At 31.9% G+C, this 19,168-nt stretch overlaps 2 protein-coding genes across 2 annotated transcripts; both read left to right on the top strand.

Annotated features, from left to right (window-relative positions):
- The first annotated feature begins 494 nt into the window (after positions 1-494).
- Positions 495-5,068, top strand: LOC127723989 (actin-like). Its single transcript, XM_052230696.1, has 6 exons — positions 495-644; positions 997-1,236; positions 1,574-1,712; positions 2,254-2,553; positions 2,796-2,915; positions 4,511-5,068. Exons 1-6 carry the CDS (start codon positions 507-509, stop codon positions 4,717-4,719), a joined length of 1,146 nt encoding a protein of 381 aa, XP_052086656.1. The 5' UTR covers positions 495-506; the 3' UTR covers positions 4,720-5,068.
- Positions 5,069-15,139: 10,071 nt separating this feature from the next.
- On the top strand, positions 15,140-18,018 carry LOC127723987 (actin-like). The gene is made up of 5 exons (XM_052230695.1): positions 15,140-15,277; positions 15,722-15,961; positions 16,136-16,274; positions 16,638-16,937; positions 17,470-18,018. The coding sequence occupies exons 1-5, from the start codon at positions 15,140-15,142 to the stop codon at positions 17,793-17,795; spliced, it is 1,143 nt and encodes a 380-aa protein (XP_052086655.1). The 3' UTR covers positions 17,796-18,018.
- The last annotated feature ends 1,150 nt before the right edge of the window (positions 18,019-19,168 follow it).

Below are 19,168 nucleotides of genomic sequence, written 5' to 3'. Positions count from 1 at the left end.
CAAAACTAATGGGACATAACTCCTGTTTAAAAATAGTCATGATCTTTCTTGGAATATATAGATAAATGTATATCCTTTTATGGCCAACAATAATAGTCATTTGCCCATAAATGGATTGTAGCAAAAACTGTTGTCAGAACTAAGAGTAAGCATAGTTTTAGTATAAAATGAACAGTTATTCAGTAAATTGGCATTAAATAAATCGACGCATTCGTGTTGCTACAAATTAAGGAAAAAATAAAGTAAGTGCTATAATAGTGATTATTAAGTTTATCGTTATTGTGCTTCGTAATCAAATTAAAATGTATATTTGTTTTCCCTATTAATTTTTATCAATTATTTGATCCTTATATTAAACTATTTTAGCGTTACACATGTTACAGTCAAAAGAAGTTAACTTAAAATTATCTACTTCGTAAGTTTAACTATTTTGAATAATACATGACACATGTACTATATAATATGACCAATGTTTACTATTTGTGCAGTTTTAGAATACAAGAAATATGCCTTTCAACGTGAATGATGAAGACATTGCAGCAGTTGTCATTGACAACGGATCCGGAATGGTTAAAGCCGGTTTTGCCGGAGATGATGCACCTAGAGCAGTTTTTCCTGCTATAACTGGTCGTCCTAGATATCAGGTTAGATTTAGATATTTAATAAAAATGTATTCAAAAAAAAAATACACACACAACTTTTTAATATAAAAAAAAAATAGATACGGATTTTGATTAACATTCGTTTTTACCGATTAATATGTAGTTATACTTTTTGTTTTAAATCAGAGAGAAAATAAAAATGATTTGCCCTGAAAGAAATACGAACTTCATTAGATCAATTTATTAGTTTTGAAAATTCCATGTCATGTAAATGCATACCTCAGGAGTACTTATGTTATGGCATCTTTTATTATTACATATCCACTATGTTGTAATTTAAAGAAATGTGCGATTCATAGAATAAGGACTAAAATATACATTTCATTATGTGCAGGGTGTTATGGTAGGAATGGGAGCTAGAGATAGTTACGTTGGAGATGAAGCACAGAGTAAACGTGGAATGTTAACCTTAAAATATCCAATAGAACACGGAATAGTTACAAATTGGGACGATATGGAGAAAATATGGCATCATACATTTTATAATGAACTCAGAGTGGCTCCAGCGGAACACCCTGTTATGTTGACAGAGGCACCTCTTAATCCTAAAGCTAACAGGGAACGTATGACTCAGGTATGAGAAATCATTGAACTTTCTTTAACAAATTCCAGTTTAAATAGTTTGCAATAAGGCCCGTTGATCTTTAAGTACTCTTACCTTCTTTTTGAATTATTTTTTTTATAATAAAAATTGGATTATTCATTAGTAACCACATTTGTTTATACCAGCTTAAATAACTTACGAAAACAGTCGTTGAAATTAAAAAAATATTATTTTAGTTCCAAATTAGGTTTCTACTGGAAACTGTCGATGAGATTCCGCGTACAACCACAATGATTCTATATGTATGCAGAAAGATTACTAAAATCATAAAGTCACTCAGATCAGTTAATACAAAACTTTTTTTCAGATTATGTTCGAAACGTTCGACAGTCCAGCTTTTTACGTCCAAATTCAGGCAGTTTTATCTCTATATGCCTCAGGAAGGACAACTGGAATAGTTTTAGATGCCGGTGACGGAGTATCACACGTTGTACCCATCTATGAAGGTATTGACAAGATTTTATGTTATCCCCACATAATTATTTATACCAGAAACACAACTATTTTAAATGTCTTCCTATAAATCGTCTATGATATACATGAACTATTTGCTACTGAACGTTTATCAAACAACAATCAATCTATCATCCTTCTTATTAACATTTGTATATTGATAAAAAATTATACTGCAAAAGCATTGTATCAAAAGAATACAGTCTACTTTATCACTGTTTTAGGAAATGCAATATATATAGCAGTCTTAAAGCTAAATATGTTTTATAAAAGGAGCCTTGAAGTTGTATAGCCTGCTATGCGGTATGTGTTTTTCCTCATTGTTGAGGGTCATGTGTTATCCTACAAATGTTAACTTCAACGTTATTTGGTCTGTGGTGGATAGTTGTGTCATTGTCTATCATACTACATCTCCTTAATTTATATATGCTCATGTCAAAGAAATGCTCATTTATAGAGTTAAATTACATAAGAAATGAAAATCATTCTGGATAGATTAACAAATCATTTTAATATATATGGTTTTTTTTTCAGGATATGCACTGCCACATGCAATTAAACGTCTTGATCTCGCAGGACGAGATCTAACCGCTTATTTACAACGTATTCTCCACGAGAGAGGTTATAACTTTGTCACAACAGCTGAGACCGAAATTGTCCGAGACATTAAGGAAAAGATGTGTTATACGGCACTTGATTTCGAGCAAGAACTTGATACCTCCGCCAAATCTTCCAATTTAGAACAATCTTATGAATTACCGGATGGAGCTGTGATTACCGTTGGTAACGAGCGTTTCCGGTGTCCAGAAGTAATGTTCCAGCCATCATTTATCGGTAAGAAATTCAAATTCTTTTTGTAACAAGAAAAATTCGAAAATCGTAAGATTAATACTGACGAAGACGACCATGATAATGAAAGTAAAATTAAAACTTTATACGTTCCCTTCATTTGGTCTTGATCACATTGTAATACAATTAATATATCTTATTCTACTAAATGATTTGTGAATTTTAACCTTTTATATTTAAAAAAATATCTTTTATTTCAATTTTTCATAATTAATTATATTTCATAGGTATGGAATCTTGTGGAGTCCATGAAATGGTCCATAACTCTATAATGATGTCAGACATGGATATTCGACGAGATTTGTATAACAATATAGTTCTTTCAGGAGGGTCTACAATGTTTCCTGGTAAGTTACTTTGTTAAAGTCAGGAAGGTCTACAATGTTTCCTGGTAAGTTATTTTTGTTAAAGTCAGGAGGGTCTACAATGTTTCATGGTAAGTTACTTTTTCAACGGGTATGTTGTTTGATCAAGCTCTCAATTCTTTTGATATTTTTGACTTCCCATTTTTGACAAATGTTTGGTCTCCAGAGTTCCTTATAAAGTTTCTACCAGAATCACATGTCTTGAGCGCATAAATAGGTTTTATGTGATTTTTTCATAGGTGGAAAAATATGATTTTTTTTATTCAAATGAAATGCGCATGCGGTAATGATATATTGGGTTATTTACATGATTTATTGTTAATTTGACATTGAACTAGCTTTCAGTGACTGTGAGTACTATTACATCGGTACCTTGTGTTTTTTGTCATTTATACTTTTAATTTGCGTGCTTTGTGCCGATATTATGAGCTTTTTCTTACAGTTAGTTCTTATGTTGCGCCCACAAACATGTTCAACCCCGCCACATTCATTATGTGTCTGTGCAATGTACAATGCCTGTAATCCGTGGATGTCGTTGATACCTGTAGATGTGTACCATATCTGTTTTCGATTTACTGTTTTAAGCATAAATCAGATCGTTGGTTGTAATTGTTTTACGTTTTGTCAAGTAGGAGCCTTTTATAGCTTACTGTAAATTCAGAAATTATTGCGATGTTTTTATTATTGCGAAAAATGTGACAGGGTAATAATCGCAATAATTTAAACTCGCAATATGAAATTTTTTATATAAATTAAACAGGATTTTTCTGAATATCGCAAAAATTTAAATCGCATTTTAGTCTAAAATGACAAAATCGCAATAATAAATGCACGCAATAATTTCTGAATTTACAGTACTATACACGTATTTTTTTTTTTACTTTTAATTGACAAAGACCTTACGGTGACCGATAGTAATGTTGTTTAGATTCGAGTTCTTTGGTTACTCATTAATAGTTTTCTTTATTGGCAATCATTTCGTATCTCCTTTTTATATAAATAAATGCATTCCGTTCAAAAAAAGTTATTTTTAAATTGTGGGTCTCGGGGAGTCATCAATCTTTCCATTCCACGAATAAGAAATACTGTATGTAAGATTCTATGAAAAGATGATGTAGGGAATACACAACGAGATAGCAACCCTTCAACATAAAATACCACACAAATATCTAGAGGTATATATAGGGTTGACAATTACACACTATGTCAGCTCTAATTCCTCCTGAAACTGAACTAGTATTGTGAATAAAATTTAGAGAGACGAAGATCTGGCATTAATCACAAATGCCCCACAGAACAAACATTAAGATGTAACTTACGACAACCCACTGACGAAGTTCCTGACTTTAAAAGTCACATAAACATGTTTCAGGTTTAAACTATGTTTTTAGTGAAAATCAAACTTATAATTTTTTTATCAGTGAAATAAAGAAACATAACATACATCAATGAACGAAAAATATAAAAATCCGTTGAGAACAAGCACTCAACTCGATTTACAATAATGATATATTTTTACCTGACATGCAATGATATCTCGTCTAAGATGTTCAATACCTGTATTACTTATTTTTCAGGTATTGCAGATCGTATGAAGAAGGAACTTGACGCCATAGTTCCTAGTTCTATGAAAACAAAAGTTATCGCACCACCAGAAAGAAAGTATTCAGTGTGGATTGGAGGTTCCATACTTGGTTCATTATCTTCATTCCAACAGATGTGGATATCGAAGACGGTAGGTTACGATGAGTGTGGACCAAGCATCGTGCACCGGAAATGCTTTTAAATCAAATTACAAAACATAGACTGATATTTTTCATGGACAACCAAATTTGACATGATATCCTTGTCTTTCGTATTACTTGATAGTTCATTGCAAACTAATTGTCATATGAAGTATAGAGTTAGTGAAACAGCAAGTACATCTACATGTATTAATCATATTGTCATCTACTGAATGCATAGATATTTTGTTCTCGAATATTTAGACAACACATATTTCGAAACTAAACATGTCTTGAAAACTATTCCAACTGTGTGTATGTTGTTGCATTTAACATGGGTTTATAGTAATATGTTATCATATCATATCATCAATAATAGTATAATTGTGTTTTGTCATGTATTTGTTTATTGTGAAGTTAAATATGAACTGTATATACATGTAAAATAAATTATATACTAATGTTAAGTTTTGAAAATAAATTATATTAAAGATTTTCTAAATATCTCGTTTTTACTTACTAATAAATTTTGCCGATCAACACACATGCGCGCGCCCTATTACTCTATTCGTAAAAAAAAATGGTACTAGATCAGAGGTGGATTTAAGGATGGGGCGGGGATCCTGGCCCCGGGCCCGTGCCCCAGTTATGTTAATACACATATGTTTTTGAAAAGACTTTTTACAAGTCCCACGCCTAGTTTTGTCCAAGTGCCCCCTTTTTAGAATCTAGGAACCGCAACTGTATATTTAATGATATGCATATTTTAAGTATGTGGCTTAGTAGGAAAAATAAATTAGATTTAGATTGACTTCGTTTTGTTGCGATCTGTCTTCAAGATTGTTTGCGGAATACAGTTGAAAAAAGAGATCTAAATAATGAAAATGTATTCATTTTCTGTTTTACTTTGTCCAATAAATTTTGGCACACCTCTCCTCACTTAATATTTTCCCCCTTTCCGTCTTTAAAAAAAACATCTTAAATCCTATCCCCTTCTTATATGAATTTATACGAATTTGCCCACACTCCCAAGAACTTTCACAGGATCCATGGACTGACGAATTCGCTTGAATTAAGAAAGGTCACCTAAACTGTGCAGAATAACTGACATATACTGACTTGATTGTTCAATAACTATTACTTAATCAGTTTTTATAGCTGCGTTAGTCAGACAAGCTTTTTGATCATCTAGCACTTGTAAATATTTAGTAGCCGACGATAGAAGGTATATAAGTTTCAACTTCAATTTTCACTTTACCTTTTGAAACTCGCCCAATTTTGTGTTTATTTATTGTGAAGCCAAAAACATCATTTGCTGACAGCACCACAAAATCATCATTAAAACTTATGAAACGTGGTTCCATTGCCAAATAGAAAACTAACCAACAGAGTTCAAATACCGTTGATTTATCCATCATACCGCGGTAAATACCCATTTAAGATACTTGTGATTTTCAACTTTTATTGGTATTGGTAAAGAGTATGAAATAATAGTTAAATACTTGAGACTTGAATTGACTATTTTTATTATGTATCACAAAAGACTCGTCATGTTAACTTAGCTGCGTATTTATACATCATTTACATACAGATGGCTCTTTAGCGTGGGTTTTACTGCCGTACGGGAGAAGTCCAGCATATTTCTATACTCAAGTCAACTCTTGGGTTTTATTTAGAACGGGAAGAAATCAACAATAAATTCATTAATTTGGCATCGTAAAATTGGTCGTCCCGAATTCAATGCAAAAATTTTGAATCGCCATTTAGAAAGACTATTACTTCTTTAAATATTTGAAGTGCTGTGTTTTTTTCTCTCTTTATATTTATTCTTTCTTTCAGTTGGGAAAAGGAGTGAAGGGATTTTGATGGCCACACATAGGCACACAGTTTCTTTTCTATGAAAAAAAAAGATTTTTTGAAGTCTTATTATGAAATCATGGTATTTTGTTATGCATATTAAATCTATGCACTTGAATGTAACTTTGCTGGTTAAAAAAGTTGTAAAGCTATTCGGCTATTGGACTATTGAGTTGACGGACTACCTGATTTGTTCCATTCTCAAGTTTCTGTTATCTATCAGGGGTGGTGTTCTCGAAGCTATCTTAGGATTAGGACGTGTACTAAGACCATCTTATGACAAGTCTTTGTCCTAAGTCGTGTTCTCGAAGCTCTCTTAACTTAGGATATATCACATTTTTCGTCCTAACTTTAGGACACCTAATTAGGTGTCTTAAGATCATAATATCTTCATCCTAACTTTGTGCATGCTTTTTTCTCAATTTTTTACGTGAAGATGAACATGAAATGAAACGCACCATCGGTTGTTAACTCGTTAAAAGAATTTGTGCATGATTTTAAACTAGGAACTTCGTGTTTTACGATACGATGACACTACGAATTCAATATTTTCATTTCAAAACAAATTGTTTTCCAGTTTAAATCACAATCCTTTTTGATATTATTTTATAATTACATTTGAAATCATGCATTTAATTAAATACATGTAATTTTAAAATTTCGTAAACAATTTTATTAATTGGTTTCGTTTTTAATAAATGTTTTATCAAACAATTACTTTAACTATTAAAAATTTCGCACATAGGATATGTTTAGGACGTCCTAACATAAGATGCGTCTGAGATAGCTTCGAGACACAACTTAAGAGTGTCCTAAGATGATCCTAAGTCCATCCTAAAATTGGTCTTATCTATGACTTAGAACGAATCTTAGGATACTTTCGAGAACACCACCCCAGGATTTGAAAATTAGTTAATAGTGTTCAATCTATTCTCTTTTAGCAAACAAAACTATTTGGTGTTTGAAATTTCAAAATATGAAAATATCTAAGAATTCTGCGTTTAATGAAAGTCTCGGAAATATTGCAAAAATTTTAAATTTTCGGACACCTTGAACACAAAATATATGGCTGTGGAACAATCAAATCCTTCAAAGTTGGTAAAATGGACTATGCAGCCATGTAAATATACAATGTAGTTCATGTTTTATAGATAAATGATGCTAAAGTCCGATGTAAATAGGTCTAAAAATAAAGGAGTATATAGGGGCATTCAGGCCCGGTTTTGGCCCAAGAAAATTAAGTTTTATAAATTTGCACATAATGGAAATGCATAAATTCAAGAAATACAAATGAATTTCATAAGATTTTTGATGTTATGACGTCACATTTACGTCGTTAAATGCACCAATTTCATGAAAACAAAGTAAAATAAAAAAGTTTATGCAGTTTTCATCATTACTTCCTTTGTGGAAACATCGTGCGCAGTCAAGAAACAATAAAATAAATATAGAAGCTTTATTTTAACTATTGACATATTCTAACCAAATATAAACTTGTTTCTTGGGTGCGCACATACTTTTCTAATCTAATATATACCTAAAGCGGGTCGACATAAAACCAGGAAAATTACTAATAAATTTTACCAAATATACACATTTTGTCATAGTTTGTTGCCATGGTAACTCGTTATATGTGAAATTTGTTTTTATTTTCTGACGACCCTTGTACCAAAGTGTAGTTTGGGCAACGTTGAGAATATGCATGGTTAAATTTTCAATTTGCACTAATATTTGAGCCAAATAAGGACCTTATTGCCCCTACTCCTTTGCAGCCTTTCGAAGTCAACATAGGGCCAGCTTATAACAAAAAATTACTTCAAACCGGCCAAATCGGCCAGATTTGGAGAGTAGTCTAAAAATTAAATCTAAAAACAAATATGGCAAACCAGATCAAGATATACTGTCAAAAGTTTAGTCAGCGGCATTAATATTGATCAACTTGAAATAAATTGAGTCACTGGATGAAAACGATCATTGCAAATTGATAAAACTGAGCTGCGATGGCATTCCAGAACATTTCCTTTATCATCATGATCACACCTCAGCAAGCATTTCAGAGAAATGTTAGTTTTGAAAGTTGACATGACGTTGAAAAGGTGATCTGTAAGCAACGTTATTTTTCAACGTTTTCACAACGTTGATTTTAAAATGATTGAATATCGATTGAAACTTAACATTGAAACAACCTCATCTTCAACATTGAAATAACATTGTTTCGTGTTGAAAATGGGCAATTCATTGATTATTTTGTTGGTTCATGTCTGCCATATTTGTTTTTTGCTACAAATGCAGGTGGTTGGTTTTTTCTCGTTTGAATTTAATATTTTTTTCGTGTCAGGCCCTTTTATCGCTGACTATAAGGTATGGTGTTTTCTCATCGTTGGAGGCAATATAGTGAACTCCAAGTCAATTGGGCTATCATGGTGGATATTTGTCTCATTGACAATAGTATCACATCTCGACGATGCAATACAATCAATGCATTTCTATCAATCATTTACTTACAGTAAAAGGCTTTTAAATCTTAAAGTGTGATACAAATATCTTTAATATATTGTTAATGGTTCTCTGTAACTATTTAAACTCTTCCATAGGGAGGGTGGCACACATGGTCATGGATTTTCTTCAAACTTCACACACTTACTCAGCTTAATGAAAGAAACAAAAAATGGAAGAAAAAAAATGGTTGCTTTGCACATCGGTTGCCATAGCAACCTCCGACCATTTTTAACCCTACTGGATATCCATGATTTTAAGCCGAAAAATGCTATTTTCAACATAATTTTTCATATAAAGTAAAAAAGAGAAAGGAATACTTTTATGATTTTATTAAATATATGCATTTTAAAATGTAATTTAACAACTGATATTTTTGTATCAATTTTCAATCATAATCACACATACCCCCCTTTTTAGGTGGTTTGCATAAGGTAAAAAAAAAAACCCTTTCGAGTAGATTTTTGAATGCTCACTTTAACTTTTTGCGGACACCTGAATTAAAGTCAACCATGAATTCATAAATATCATAGTTTTATCTTAATAATGTCGACGCGAAAAAATAATGGGGAATTATGTCTTATTCTGTTGTTACCTTGGATACAAAATGCTTAGTTTTCATTTTTTCTATAAAATTAACTTTTGCAAAATTTTGAAAAAAAATTGTTTCAAAACCTAATTCTGCAGTCCAAAAATATTAAATAAATATACAATTTGTAGAAATTATAGTTATCATAAAAACTTTGAACATATTCATATATAAAAGGGTATTATAGTAATTTTTTTAACTGTGTTGCTATGGAAACAGTTTCATGACGATACACAAATTTGAACAATTTTGAAAAAGTTTCAGTTTGTTTCTTAAATGTGCACAAAAGAAGAAAAACTAAAACAACCTACACTAAATTAAATTTCACTGTGTACATATATATATAGATAATTTTGCTAGTATAGTATTTCATATTGGCGTTACCAAGGAAACAAATACATAATTTCTCTAATCTGAATAAAAGTGCTGATTATGGAGAAGTTTCAGACTATTTTCATGAACACGAAAAATATACAAAAAATCAAAAACTCAGTACAGAGAAAACAGATAAAATTATTTTATAAATCATATTTCCAAATTGTGCAATATTTTCCATTGAATGTGTTGCCATGGAAACAAGCAGTCCATTTGCATATTTGCTGAAAAGTGCTAATTTTGACAAATTTATTTTAATGAACTTATTATAAATACATATAGCAATATATAAATTTGCTTATATTATGCAGGTTATGTTGTTTTTGAGGTTTATCAATAATATTCCAGGTAGAAATAGTAATAGTGTTGCCATAGAAACATCAAATAATATGCATAAACCTAGAAAAACGCTCTAAAATTGACTAAATCTCTCATACAAGAACTTGCTGCTGTAAGTTTTCAATTTAATGCACATATCAAAGAATGGTGGTTATACCAGTCGGTCCATCAACTATCATTAAAATGCTGCAGTGAAGACTAAAGATCAAAGTGCCACTTAGTGTTGACTGTTTGGAATTAACCACTAGCTTCAAACCATGTATAAGAAGATACAATAAGAAAATTGACAGGTCACGAAAGGCCCAGCTTGAAAATTTTTGTGTGAGGCACAGAAAAAAATATTTACTACAAATGCAATCTATCAATATTCTGGGGGGTAAGTTTTTGTAAATAAAATGATCGATTAATTGTGGTTTGCTTTATGTACAGTGGCAAACATCTCATGCATATTCCGGACGAGAACAAAATAACAATTAATACAATAGGTAGGTCTTGCAATAGTCTACTGACCAAAAATGAATAAAAGATAATAATTTGATATAATTCAACAAAATAAATGAATGGAACAAAACGAGTCAGACGTTAAACCTCTATCTATGATAAATGACTATAAATAAAGGGTATAGTTGACCGTCTAACCTTTCTTTCAATAAGGAAACATTTACCTATATCATGAGCTGTTTTCTTATGCATTCTCATATTGAATGTTGAATTGGCAAAGCATGTACAGCTATACATTTTGAATAACATCGTATTATTGGATGATGAGTGTGTATATAATGATCATTTCTGAGGTGAAATTGAAAAAAAAATGACAATTTCAAAAAGGTCCTGCGATAGGGGTGGACTGGGATGAAGGCGGACAATTTGAAATATCACTGGAAAATCAGGATAAATTGGAAAGATACAGAAATTGTAGCAGACCACCTAGGGACCCCTGAAAGAATTTTCGCAAGGGTTCTTTAATATACAAAGGCGTGGCACTTTCTTTACATGAGGCATTGGATTATTGAAATCTGAGCATAACAATTATTTTTATGTATTTTTAACAGCCTTTAACAGCCAATTAAAAAATGTTGGTAGACTGATAATGTTTTACACAGGGTAACTTTAAAAAGAATTATATACATGTACCTATAAAATAATTTTCACTGAAATCCCAGCACAAACAGATGTTTCTCTAAATTGATATTTATTTTAACAAAAACTTTAGATTTTACTTCAAATTTGAAACAGGACTCAATGTTGATAGCATATTATACGTGATATATAGCATTTTTACTAAATCCTATCACAAACAGAAATTTTTCAAAAGTTTTGATTTTTGCCAGCAACAATTTATTAATCCATAAAAATAATATTATGCATAAATTTGATTAAAGCTCTCATTTTGACTAAATCTTACAGTTTATAACATTGGAACTGTTACATGTAACCTACAAAAATGTGCACAAACGGCAGGTGTTGTTCAGAAATGTCAACAAATGCCATGAGAGACAATTTCAAAATGGTTTACTATTACTGTAAGTTGAAAATGCAAAACAGTTAAAAAAGTATTAATTTGACAAAATAAGTTCAAAGCATTGCTTAGCCGTGTTTATACAACGTTATTCAGTTCTACTGCTTGAATCTCTGATGCTAACGTGCTTCATTCTTTCACTGTATCCTCAACTATCCTGCATTTTATGTCGCAGAATAATTTATTGTCATTCTGTCTTGTGCAAAGTCTTTTATTTTTAGTCGAATTCTTATAATGGCAAAGTTATTCCTTTTCAAAATCCTCACTCCCCTTTCCCTTTCAACTAAAAAAAAATCAAATGGTTGTCCCCTTAAAAATAATGTTGTTATTTTGTAATCTTCAGCATATTGACGTTAAGAAGTATTATGTAGATATAGATGTTGTCATTTTTGTGGGGATAAAAAGAAATGATGTAAACAATAAATTTGAGCTATACTAACCTGGGCCAATCGAAAGTACAATGCTTCTTGCCGTGAAGACATGTTGGACCTGTTGCTCCTTCAAATGGTGGTGTTTCGTTCTTAGATTAATTGTTGTGAACTGCTAAACTGGATGGTATATTAAACGATTAACCGTTCGCTGTCTACTGTATTCACGATTGTTTACTTCAAGTAAATAGTCTTCAAAAATTACAATATTATCAATATCATGACAGGACACAAATTCACACAACAGGTAACCCAAATCTGAGAACAACATTATCATCTTATCCCAATGAATTTCTTTGACACTCAAAAATGTTTTGCTACAAGAAGTTTTAACACGAAATTCAGTAAATTTAAAGTTTTGGTAGCAAATAGCTTTCTGCAAAATTATTTTCACTGAACATTTTTTACAGCTATGCACTGAAGAGTTCTAAATAGACCAAAGGAAGATAATTTGTTTAGTAAGGAATATTGCAAAATGATAATTTTTTTGAAATAAATTTCACACATTTCTAGGTTTCCCCATAACTTTTTTTTGATTTTTGATAAAAACAAGACTGAAATTAATTGTTCTTGTGTTTCTTTTTAATAGATGTAGCCGAATAATATCACAACACTACACCAAATATTGTATTTTTTTCAAAAATCCCAACTTTCTCCTCTGTTACCATGGTAACCAACCAAATATATATATCGGTTGGCATTATTTTTCGGACTAGGCTATTAGGCTCTACACCTCAGCCCATTTTCAGAAAGATCGGTGACTATGTGTGCCGAAAAAGTTTAAGTGGTTACAAAGAATGGGTATTATATATATTTTGTTATCGAAACGAAAATGTTAAAAACTGATCCCGATTATTAGTACACATCAGTTCGTTACGTTATTTCATAGCTCTACACATTAATTCCGAAAATTCCGAAAATTCATAAAGGAAAAACATATGTTCCCATTGGAAAAAGAAAAATTAGATCCCTTGGGAACAAACATTGCCTTGTGAAATTGAGAATGTCCAATGTACTTTTATTTCCTATCATGATTATTTCCTATCATAATTTCCTTGATAAAGGGTTGCGGCTCACAAGGAAGCTATTAAACCACGAGTTCCAAGTGGTGAAGTTGAAATCATTCCTTCGTAAATTGTACGGACGCCATCACGAGTTGGTTGACCGTTATGAAATATCCGTTTCACAGATGATAGCGGATATGTTCCAAATTTCGTAACTTCAATCCCATTTCCCTTTCCCCGAATGTGACCTACCGATTTAGACTTATTACCGGGTTTGTACTAACATGAGCAACACGACGGGTGCCACGTGTGGAGTAGGATCTGCTTACTCTTCCGGAGCACCTGAGATCACTCCCAGTTTTTGGTGGGGTTCGTGTTGCTCAGTCTTTAGTTTTCTATATTGTATTATGTGTACTATTGTTTGTCTGTTTGTCTTTTTCTTTTTTAGCCATGGCGTTGTCAGTTTATTTTCGACTTATGAGTTTGAATGTCCCTTTGGTATCTTTCGCCTCTCTTTTAATCACCTGCAACAGTGACATGTTAGGACATGTGGGAAAATTTTTCTTTTTTAATTCTCTATCACTTGGTAAATGCTTTTTTTTTTGTTATCTTGTAAGGGAGCTACCATTTGATTTTAATGGGGGGGGGGGGGGGGGGGGGGGGGGGGGGGGCGGGGGGCTAGGATGAAATTTGAAAAAAATAGGCAGGACAGGAGTTTTGAGTAAAAAAAAAAGGCAGAATGAGACACTTTGCAAAAAAAAAAAGGCAGGATGACAATTTAGGTAAAAAAAAGTCAGGATAAACTAGTAAAATAAAGGCAGGACCGAATAGAGTGAAAAATAAAAAGGCAGGACAGAGATTACAACTAAAAAAAAATGCAGGACAAAATTTTTCATCCTAGCCCTCCCATAAAAATCAAATGGTAGCTCCCTAAAACAACAAAGTCAGATTTGCCAATTCTGGAATGGGAAATTTGTCCCGCACAATGTTTTATGATGATCTATCATAATAACACAAATTAAGTAGTATTTTTTTTTATTTTTTCAGAGTAAAGATAGTTTCTAACATATTTCATGTGTATTAGTTAATTTAATACTTGAGTTTCATATCTTTTTACGCAGTTTTCTTTTTCTTCTTGTATTAGATTTTTACTGTTCACGTTGAATTAGTTTTTGATCATGTTAACTTTATATTTTTAAATTTTTGCTCGGTTCTGAAGGAAATTTTCCATATGGAATAAGGATTTTCAATATCGGTTGTCTGGAAACTTTTACCCATATACAGAATGTAAACAAATATATTAAATAAGTAATGATTTAGCTTTGTTTACATAACATACAATTTTTCCAATCAGAGTTAAAAATAGATTACAGGTAATAAGAAATTGTGAATCAAAGCTAATGGGACATAACTCCTGTTTACAAATAGTTATGACCTTTCTCTGAATATAAGTATAAATGTATATCCATTTATGTCCAACAATAAGAACCTTTGCCCATATATGGAAATAAGAAAAAAAACGGTAGTCAGAACTAAGAGTAAGCATAGTTTGGTATAAAATGAACAGTTTTTCAGTAGATTAGCATTAAAGAAAATAGAGGCATTCGTGTTGTTACAAATTAAGGAAAAAAATAATGTAAGTACTATTGAAAATTAAGTTTATTACTTATGCTTCATGATAAAATTAAAATGTATATTTGTTCTCCCAGTCAATTTTTATTAATCATTTGGTGCTTATATTAAACTAGTTGAGCGTCAAAGCCAAATGCGGTTTACTTAGTTACTTCTTAAGTTTGATTTTTTTTAATAATACATGAAATATGTTCCATTATGTGATCAATGTTTAATATTTTAGCAGTAATAAAACACAGAAACATGTCTTTCAACGTAAATGATGAAGATATTGCTGCTGTTGTCATTGACAATGGATCCGGAATGGTTAAAGCAGGTTTTGCCGGAGATGATGCACCTAGAGCAGTTTTTCCCGCCATAACTGGTCGACCTAGATATCAGGTTAGCTGATTATTTAATAAAGGTTGATTTAAAAAAATAAATAAATGTAAATAAATAGATTTGCTTTTTAATTAAACAGTCGTATTCATCGATTAATTTGTATAGTTATAATTTTTTTTTTAATCAGAGAGAAAATTAAATGACTTGTCCTTAAAAGAAAACGAACTTGATTGAAAGATTAATTATTCCTTTTGAAAAAATATTTATCTAAATAATTTCCATGAATGCCATGTCATATAAATGCATTTCAGGAGTACTTATGTTATGGCATCTTTTATTATTACATATCCGATGTTCTAATTTCAAGAATGTGATTCATAGAATAAGGATTAAAACATGCATTGCCTATAATTGCTTACATCCATTTCATTTAAACTTTGGTGGATAGTTGTCTCATTGGCAATCATACCACATCTTCTTATTTTTATATTGTATTATTTGTAGAGTGTAATGGTAGGGATGGGAGCCAAAGATAGTTACATTGGAGATGAAGCACAGAGTAAACGTGGAATGTTAACCTTAAAGTATCCTATAGAACACGGAATCGTTACAAATTGGGACGATATGGAGAAAATATGGCATCATACATTTTATAATGAACTCAGAGTGGCTCCAGAGGAACATCCTGTTATGTTGACAGAGGCTCCACTTAATCCTAAAGCTAACAGGGAACGTATGACTCAGGTAAAGCATCATAGTTATCGTTGTGTAGATATAGATACAACTTAGGATTAAATCATGTGTTGAATTTTAAAATACGTAAAAAGAAGGAGTAACATTATTTATTTAAAGAACAGTCGGATACGAAAACTTACTATTGATACAAACTTTCTTGTACAAATATTAATATTTTTTCAGATTATGTTTGAGACATTTAATAGCCCGGCTTTTTATGTCAACATCCAGGCTGTCTTGTCCTTATACGGCACTGGAAGAACAACTGGAATTGTCCTAGATGCTGGTGATGGCGTGTCTCATGTAGTGCCAATCTATGAAGGTATGTATGGCAAATATTGGGCAAACAATAAAAGGCATTTATCGTTTATATGATTGGTAATAGATGATACTATCGGTAATTGTAAATGTTTATTGTCTATGATATAAAAATCAGTAAAAGAACATTACTTTTCAATATTTCCAATTGTACACACGATCTGTTGTTTGCATATGGATGTTACACTTTACTTTCTCTTACAAACGACATAAGAATTTTTTTTTCAAGGAGAATAAAAATATAAGTATTCTTTCTAAACAACGAAATGTGGCTATTAAAATTTGTTTTCTAGATTTACTGTAATATTTATCAATCTAACGATCTATTCTTTCATATTTTTACATTGCAAAAATGTCATTTTTTTAGGATACGCACTTCCACATGCCATTAAAAGACTTGATCTCGCTGGGCGGGACTTAACAGCATATTTACAGCGTATTCTTCACGAAAGAGGTTATAATTTCGTCACAACGGCCGAGAGTGAGGTTGTGAGAGATATAAAGGAAAAATTGTGCTATACCGCCCTTGATTTTGAACAAGAATTGGATGCTTCTTCTAAATCAACTGCGGTTGAAAAATCGTATGAATTACCAGATGGAACCCTTATTACCATTGGGAATGAACGTTTTCGTTGTCCAGAAGTAATGTTTCAGCCATCATTCACTGGTAAGTTCCTTAACTTGACACCAGCCATTGCTTCATATTTAAAAAATAATTAAAACACCTATAATGGTTTACTTTTATAAATTGTAACTTGGATGGAGAGTTGTCTCATTGGCACTCATACCACATCTTCCTATATCTATTATAATAACGAGTGAAGCAAGTTTTACTCTCGTTTCGTTGATTTAGTTTTCGTACCAATGAAGAAAGATAGTAACGATGATATTCAATTAAAAGATAAATGTGCGCAGTTCTCTTGTAAACAATTAACAGATACTCATACTTGAATCCTTCCTACACTGTATTCAAATAGATTTGACTTCAGTCATCGGAATTCCCTGGCTTTCAAATTTCTGGGTTTGAGGGTTCCTGATGCAGGAAAACCTAGAAAACGGCCTCGGACAAAAAACTATAAAAAATCGTTAAAACTTTTTTAGTGTTATTTTCATTTATAAAAGGAAGTAGCAAGATGGACCTTCAAAATAAGTCATATTTTTTTTTGGTTATTATCAAAAAGTTTACTTTCTTATTGCAGGAATGGAGTCATGTGGAATCCATGAAATGATACACAATTCAATCATGATGTCAGACATTGACATTAGAAAAGATTTATACAACAACATTGTCTTGTCAGGAGGGTCCACTATGTTTCCAGGGATTGCTGATCGTTTAAAGAAAGAAATGGACGCTATTGTTCCAAGTTCAATGAAAACAAGAATCATTGCTGCACCAGAACGAAAGTATTCAGTGTGGATTGGAGGTTCCATACTTGGTTCATTATCCACGTTTCAACAGATGTGGATATCAAAGATGGAATACGATGAATGTGGACCAAGTATTGTGCACAGGAAATGCTTTTAAATACATTTTCAGCTTGACATGCATTATAACTTTACGGGTGCTGCCACCATGGATATGTCTTTCATTAACTCGATAACCAATAGTTTAATCGGTGTCATTTAATATTCATACAGTTAAATATTATGTTTTATTGAGATTAGCTAAAATGAAGCCATTTTTCATATGTTTCATATGTTTTATTATTTTATGTTGTTAAGTTTGTTAAATGAAATAAACAGTCATGTACAAACTTGTTATTCTGAACAGATGTTTGATCCTGGAATATCTCTCAACGAATGTGTATCTATGAGTCTGCAATTTTGACTTTTTTGTTTTGTTGCTATCTAGTAACACATTCTCATGAATTATTTATCATATAATGGTTTCCGAGTATTGCAAAATTTGGAGGAGTTCCACGGGTATTGTGATAACTTGTACCTTTATGGCATTATATCAAGTTGATTCTTTGATAACAGTTGATACATTTACATGAATTGCTTTTAATCTATAAAAAGATTTAAACAAGAATACATGTCCATTGGATAACATGTTCCGCTCACACTTTTACTTTCCATCTTCAGTGAACCAGGCAATTTGGATCAGAATCCTAATTTGGCTTAGATTTAAAAAAAGGTCACATCATAGTGAAGACGTGAGTTACGTTTCAAAGTTAATATGCCCTAAAAGTCATGGTAAACTACATGAAACCAAAACTTTAACCTGAGACAGGACAGACTAACGAACGGGCGGACGGACACAAAGACCGGAAAATACAATGCCCAATACCATCGTAGGTGGGTCATTAAATGAATTAGGCAAGAATTGATAAAACAAATTTGATCAAATAAAGAATTACGAAGTTTTAAAATCCACAGCAAGCTCGCTATTTGTTTTTGTCGTAGAGTTGCAGTCTCATTGAAGTATACCCGACGTCTACAACAGTATGTTCAATCATATTTTGTTTGCTTTTTTTTTTGCCAAGTTCAAAAAGGGAAGAAGCAATCTTCGTACAGCGCTCGTTTCCGTTCCGTACACTTCACTACACTGAATATGACCTCTGCCACACGTTTTATTCAGTGTAGCGATCAATACGAAGTAAGTACGGAACGGATGTGAGCGCTGCGCCGGAGATTGGGAAAAAGACATCAAAAGGGGGGGGGGGGGGGGGGAGGATAAAACATTTGTAAGAAAAAGAAGAGAACACCATGGCCAAAATAAAAAGAAACAGAATACAAAACACGGGTCAGAAATTTTAATATTGAAAAATATTTACCAATCAAAAACCGGGAGTAAGGGATAAGAGGAAGGGAGGTCAGGTTTTCAGGATAGGTTTAAGATTTTTCAAGCATCAATTAAACATACTGGATACCCGTATGTGTTACGCATACTTTCAC

Source organism: Mytilus californianus, unplaced genomic scaffold (genome assembly GCF_021869535.1).
Source record: "Mytilus californianus isolate M0D057914Y unplaced genomic scaffold, xbMytCali1.0.p SCAF_14, whole genome shotgun sequence".
NCBI classification, from domain to species: Eukaryota; Metazoa; Mollusca; class Bivalvia; order Mytilida; family Mytilidae; genus Mytilus; species Mytilus californianus.
The sequence above is the reverse complement of the archived record's forward strand: the minus strand, read 5'-3'. Positions and strand labels throughout refer to the sequence as shown.

Excerpts from the sequence above, each read along its gene's own strand:
- LOC127723989 (XM_052230696.1), top strand. The coding sequence starts at position 507 with ATGCCTTTCAACGTGAATGATGAAGACATTGCAGCAGTTGTCATTGAC. Across the intron at positions 1,713-2,253 it reads CGTTGTACCCATCTATGAAG|GATATGCACTGCCACATGCA; the intron begins GTATTGACAAGA and ends TTTTTTTTTCAG. Across the intron at positions 2,554-2,795 it reads GTTCCAGCCATCATTTATCG|GTATGGAATCTTGTGGAGTC; the intron begins GTAAGAAATTCA and ends TATATTTCATAG.
- LOC127723987 (XM_052230695.1), top strand. The coding sequence starts at position 15,140 with ATGTCTTTCAACGTAAATGATGAAGATATTGCTGCTGTTGTCATTGAC. Across the intron at positions 15,278-15,721 it reads CTGGTCGACCTAGATATCAG|AGTGTAATGGTAGGGATGGG; the intron begins GTTAGCTGATTA and ends TATTATTTGTAG. Across the intron at positions 15,962-16,135 it reads ACAGGGAACGTATGACTCAG|ATTATGTTTGAGACATTTAA; the intron begins GTAAAGCATCAT and ends ATATTTTTTCAG.